Below are 6,321 nucleotides of genomic sequence, written 5' to 3' on the forward strand. Positions count from 1 at the left end.
AAATTAAGTGGATTGACTATGCTAATAGAGCTTATGGATAAAATAGTGAATTCCATTTATAGATTATTCATACAGCTGTTTTAAATCAAGTATCATTCATTCAGGCAGCTACCCATTATACTGTAAGCCTCTTATAATCTTGTATCCACCACTATTAAAGTGATACTAAAGGCAAAAAAAAATTCCCTCCCCCCATGTAAATGTTAGCATTTACCTTAAATGATGTCTCTTTTTCCGATCTTCCTCTTCTTTCCCCATGTTTTCATGTGTCCCTCCAGTGGTGTGTTGTCACTCCGATCCAGTGCTGACTGCTCTGTCTCTCCGATCCAGCGGTGTCTGCAGGCGGGTGCACGCGTCCATAGACTTACCTTGCGTCTCTGCTCGTCTCCCGGCCGAGAATCGGAACTGCGCATGCGCCCGCCCCAAGATCCTTTGCGTCCGTACGAGCAGTTCCTGATTCTCGGCGCGGGAGTGAGCAGCGATAACGAGGTAAGTTTAAAATGATTTTAAGCGGTTTTTTGTTTTTTTTTACACTTCTTGCCTATATCTACTGCATGCTAGCAGTAGATATAAGCAAAAAAAACCGGAGGGTTTAGAACCCCTTAAAGATTGATGATGGTGATGAGATGATGAAATAAGCTGGGCTGGCCTCTGGTTTCACTATTTATATTGACATCAGGTAATATTGTAGGTTCCACTGCTCTTTGATATCATGCCTGCTGCCATTCACAGCATATTGTAATTTGCTATTTGGTTTGTAAGTATGTTTAATATTGTTTATTCCCGATGGAGGATTCAAAGGGCATAGCTTGGACTCCATTATTTTGCTTGTATTTTAATTGGGTCTCAAACTAGGAGCTGATGGGACTTTTTGCTACGAACAAACCTGTTATTCGGAAACTACAGAAGCTAGCAATATCGTGACGGAGCGGAAATTTTAGATTTTGTCTGCTCCACTATTTGTCAGGGAATTCCTTTATTATGGAACAACCTTTCAAAAGCAATAGTATGTTGTGTGCATTTTAAATAAAAAATGTAGTGATAAAGGGATGTTGGACATCTTATTACATCTTACTACATCTTGACATCTTATTACATGGAGATGTGTGAAATAGATGGGGAAATTCTGGTTACAACTGATGTCCCCTTTAAACCATTTTGCTAGTTCTTCAACTTTTACTAAGAATTATAAACACAAATTTGAGTACCCTTTGGCCCAGCACTGGTTTCTGGTTGATGCTGGGTGGCAATTGAAGATCCTGGTGCACAGTTTACTGGTCTGTGGTTATGTTAGTGACTGGAATTATGATTCCTATGTATTATGCATACTATTTCCTACTGCAGCCCCACAAAGTGTGCAACGTTTGCCAACTTTTTTTTTTCAACTCCACATAGTTGGGAATCTAAATTAAGGCCATTCCCATGATCATCCCACAATGTCTTTCATCTTGTCTAACCACAGGCTGTGCAAGGCGCCTTTGGTTTTAGGAAGCAGCAGAACAGAATATGTTTGCCTAATTCCTGAAACATTAGGACAAGTGATCTGTGTGTCACTACCATCTAACGTCCAAACTCACACATCAGCCATTGTTTGCAAGATTATTGTTTCTTTTTAAAAACTTATAAGTATGCAACTTTTACAAGATGGTTGCCATAGGAGACAAATTATGTGTAACATGCAGGATAAGTCATTCAAGTTGCTGTTTAACACCTAATCACGACTAAAATCTTGTTTAGAAATATAAGGTAAAGAAACTAAGTTCTTTCTAACGGTAATGTTTCTTAAATTTAAAGTGACATTAAACCCTCAGATTTTTTAACATAAAACAATAGTGTAATGTGTGCCTTACTGTAATCCATGGTTGTTTCCCTTCTCTTTGCTGCTCTTCCTTTTAAATCTGTATCTGTTCTCATGCTCTGCAGAACTTCTGTTTTGCAGTAGACTGCCTTGTCTCAGGAATGGATATATAGTGTCTGTGTATAGATTTGTATAGGCTTGAAACCTGAGCCAGCACTACAGGAAGAAGCCCTGAGCTGAAAAGGGAAGTTCTCCCCAAGCATGAGAAGACATGAGGATTTAAAAGGAAGAGCAGCAAAGAGAAGGGAAACAACCATGCATTACAGTAAGGCACACATTACAGTATTGGTTTATGTTAAAAAATCTGAGGGTTTAATGTCACTTTAAGTTAAATGTAAGATTTGTAACACAAAGGCCAAACTTAGCCATGTGCCTTTAATCCATGTAAAAAAGAGTTAACTTTACTCATTATTTGTATAAAGTTTATTTAGCTAACACCAGCCTAGGGGCATGGATATTTTTGTAAAAAAACACTTGCCCAAAGACTAAAGCAAGACATTATATTATGACAATCTACGTGTCATAATATAAGAAATTATTTTAATGAAAACCTTTTTTTACTGTGCTGAGAAGCGCTTCTCGCTGGACCAGCGCCGTCAACTGATCAGCACTGACCAACTAATCCTCGCAATTTGCAAGCAAAATTCAAAATCCATAGCACAAGGCTGCATCGGATGGCAGTATGGGGTACAGATAGTACACCTGTACTGGCTCAGGGGAAGGACCATTCACCAAAAGGTAAGAATAGCAAGGCGAAGAGGGGGCCAGATTTGAACAGGTAATTCCATTTTCCCAAATTACTTGGGAAAGTGAACTTACCCTTCAATGCACACTGTGCATGTTAGAGAGTGCAGCTGTCCGGCAACCACAATATGGCACACAGTGGAACGGGGCCAACTAGCGCACACACACACACACACACAATGTGCTACGTGTGCGTTTATTCACATGCAGATGGCGGGGCAGCGGAGTTGATCTAAATCATTTTGTTTAATTTTTATTTATTTTATTATTTTTTTTACTTTTTTGACTTTATTATACTTTATCACTTTAAAAAAATATATATTTATTTTGTTATTTTTTTTTTACTCCCCCCCCCCCCTTTTTTTTTTCTCTTAACTTCATTGCTATTACACAGGGCTAGCAATGTGATAACATTTGGAGGTATCAGGTACTCCTTATGTAGCTTGCCCTCCAATACAGAAAATTGAGCAGAGCATTGTGCTCTATCTTCTGTATAGTCATGTGTGTGACAGATGAGACAGGAAGGCTGTGAGCACAGATTCCTTGTCTCACTGGTTACACAGAGCAGATCAGAGAATGGACATTTTCTGGTCTGCTCCTTGCTCTCCCTCCCGCAGCCATTTGCTGTGTTTCCGGGTACCCCAGAAGAGCGGGAGGACTCCAAAAGCCACCCCTCTAACCTATTGTAAGCTAACCACACACACACATACAGGAGGAAGAAGAGGAGGAGGAAGAGTTAAAATTTCTGCCAGGTTTTTATTTCTGTCTCTTACGCAATGGGGGGTGGGTTCTTTAATTTCCCTGCTGCACTTAAAAAGGAAATGGGGGTGGGGTTATCAGTGGGACAGGAAGGCACAGGCAGCAATCAATAAAAATTGTGTCAGGAGTTTTGAGCCTTCTCCAGTCAATCACATATGTGCTGTAATTTTTCTATTGCATGCATTACTAAAAGAATTTTGGTGTGAACCGGCCATCAAACTAAATCTAATCTTAACTACAACCTCTCCCTAACCTTAACATTTAAGCTAATACTAATTGAATGTCTAATGACTCCTTCCTCACTCTTACCACAACTTACTTTTATTTAACTAAATGTGAATGACAAGACATAGAAGTAAGTAACTATGTCTGAAGATTCAGGCGGAGCCACATTATACATTGTAACAGACTCTATTTTGAAAAGAACTTGGATGAATATGAACCCTTATTCAAACACTTAAAAGAATAATGTTTTGTTTTGCTTTTTGTTCTGTAGTGCCTTCACTGTGAGCAGCAGTCAAGAGCAACAACGAAAGTTAAGAGAGCAACAGTTAAAACTTCAAATTGCTCAGCTTGAAGCTGCTCTAAAGTCTGACCTTGCAGACAAAAATGAGGTTCTTGAAAGAATGCGAAGAGAGCGAGGTTGGTTTTGCATGCTGTTATAAATGTACAATAATACTGCAAGTAAGTTGGCTTTTACTATCCGTCTATGCCTTGCAGTGGGCTTGTATGACCTAGTGATGGGGCTTTCTATCTGACCTGTCACCTAAGGCAACCATCAACATTGTTATCTTCTTTGTACAATGTCCAGTTTCCCTGTAGAGAGTAGGTAGTTGGAACCAAAATCTGTAGTATGGTGTGACATCCTGTTCACAGAGATGGCTACCTGAGAACCCTAAAAATCGTATCCACGTCTATTAACCTATACCGGGGTAACTATTCTGTGCTCACTCGAAGACCATAAGAGACTATTCTGAGGCTTTAGTCATCAAAAATAATTGGGTTATTAAGAACTACTGCCACACAGACAGCAAATGTGAATATTGCACAACATCATGCACAACCTGCAGAAGGCTCCTTGCTTTTTGGCTCTACCAAAAGCCTTAGGATTAGTTGTTTTATTGTTGGAGGTCAATGTAAAACACATTTTCTTGTGTTTTTATAAGCTGATTATATATTGGGTATCACCAGCTACAAACCCCAATCCCAACATAAATTAGGTTTTTATTCCTCCCTCTTTCCTGTTCCAGTGATCTGCATCCTCTTATTTATTGTCCTGATGTCACGGAAAGTAAGGGAAATCTTATGGTGCGTTACCACAACACTTTTTTTTTTAAATCTGTTACCTTGTTCCAGTAACAAGAAACAGCTTTTGCTACTCCAGGTGACATCATCCCCATGCTTGTAAAATGTTTGCACATACAGCTGTTGGGAAGTTGGTTACCATTGAAAAATAGGAATATATGAAGATGGGGACAAAGAATGATATCGAAAGGTGGAGTTCTGTATTCTAACAAGTAGGGCTGACAACGCTGGTTGGGATTTCAGTGCCGCAAATTGACTTTGTTGTCAACCCAAGCAAGAAGATAGGAATGCATTGGATTTCTTGATGCTCAACAGGTATTTTCTTGTATTTGCAATGTTTTCAAAGGGATGAATCATGCTAAAATGAGCATAGGTTTTATGGAAAACATTATTGCAGCTATCAAAAATTGTGCATTACCCTCCAAATAATATGTATTTAATGTATATTTCTACTTTTGTAGTCAAATTTGAGAAAACCCCACTATATTTTTGTTATGTGTTCCCATTTACATGGCATAATGAAAATAATGTTTTAAAAATATTTTTTTTCACCTTTTTAGATGTTTTGTTGCAGCAAGCAACATGGCTGAATCCAGTTTTATTCTGAGCATCTTCACAGTGATCTGTCCTTATAGAAAGACTGACATTTGTAGATTGTGTTTCTCTCATGAACTCATTAACATACAATGCGGAGGCCAAGGTTGTAATCATTTAACTCTTTGTTAGAACAGGCAGTGTTCATATCTACTTTACAAATTATATTAAACAAACCTCTCACACAACCTCCTTCTTTTGAAGGAGAAACAAATATAAATTTTAACCCTCAAGAAGTTAAGAAACTAGGGATATCCCAATACCACTTTTTCAAGACCAAGTACAAGTACCTTCCCTCAGGTGTTCGCTGATACCAATTACTGATACTTTTTCTTAACCCTTTTGCTGCCAAGCCCTCCGGAACATTTTGCAAATCAGCTGGCCATGCCATTTTTGCAATTTTTCCCATTGATTTGATTTTGAACTGCTGCGTTGCTAGCGTTTGTAAACGACCCCCCAAACCATATATTTTCTGAAAGCGCAGGCCCGGTAGAATAAAAAGATGGTACGACTTAATTTGAGGGCCCTGCAATAATTGTGCAAATGTTTCTCAAATTAATATTAAACCGATAAAAATACACAATTCAATTGATAAAGCACACTAAAATCAGTATCGGCGCACAAAAATATATATTTTCTGACTAAATCTAAAAGATAAAACTGTAATGAGTTAATAAATAACAAATATTTGCAAATTTGAAATTGCGCCAATTTGCGAAAAGGTAAGAAAAATTAAGGTACGCAAAACTGTAAATAAGCGACTTATGTTAAAAATTGTTTTTACGCTGTGTTGGTGTTTGTGTTGTGATAAAATTATACAGGCGTATATTTAATTGCAACACAAGGTACCACAGCGCATGGCAATGCGTGACAAAGCTTTGCCATGTGCTGCCACAGTTAATTTAATGGGGGGTTTTTTTAAGAAAAAAAAAGGGCAAAAAACATGCACTACGATGCATTCTAACAACGCACTGCAGCGCATGTACATGGCATACACCACAATATGGTGCACGTGTATGTTATGTGGGGGGGGGAGGGAGGGGTTGTGCTTTTTTTTATTA

General features: G+C 38.4%; 1 protein-coding gene across 1 annotated transcript in view; it reads left to right on the forward strand.

Annotated features, from left to right (window-relative positions):
* RPGRIP1L (RPGRIP1 like) overlaps positions 1 to 6,321 on the forward strand; it is a 210,623-nt gene that overhangs the window by 89,448 nt on the left and 114,854 nt on the right. The window contains exon 11 of the mRNA XM_018554730.1: positions 3,858 to 4,003. Coding sequence (XP_018410232.1) covers positions 3,858 to 4,003 — 146 coding nt within the window. The remainder of the gene's footprint in view (positions 1 to 3,857; positions 4,004 to 6,321) is intronic.

Source organism: Nanorana parkeri, unplaced genomic scaffold (assembly GCF_000935625.1).
Source record: "Nanorana parkeri isolate BGI_ZX_2015 unplaced genomic scaffold, ASM93562v1 scaffold170, whole genome shotgun sequence".
Taxonomy (NCBI): Eukaryota; Metazoa; Chordata; class Amphibia; order Anura; family Dicroglossidae; genus Nanorana; species Nanorana parkeri.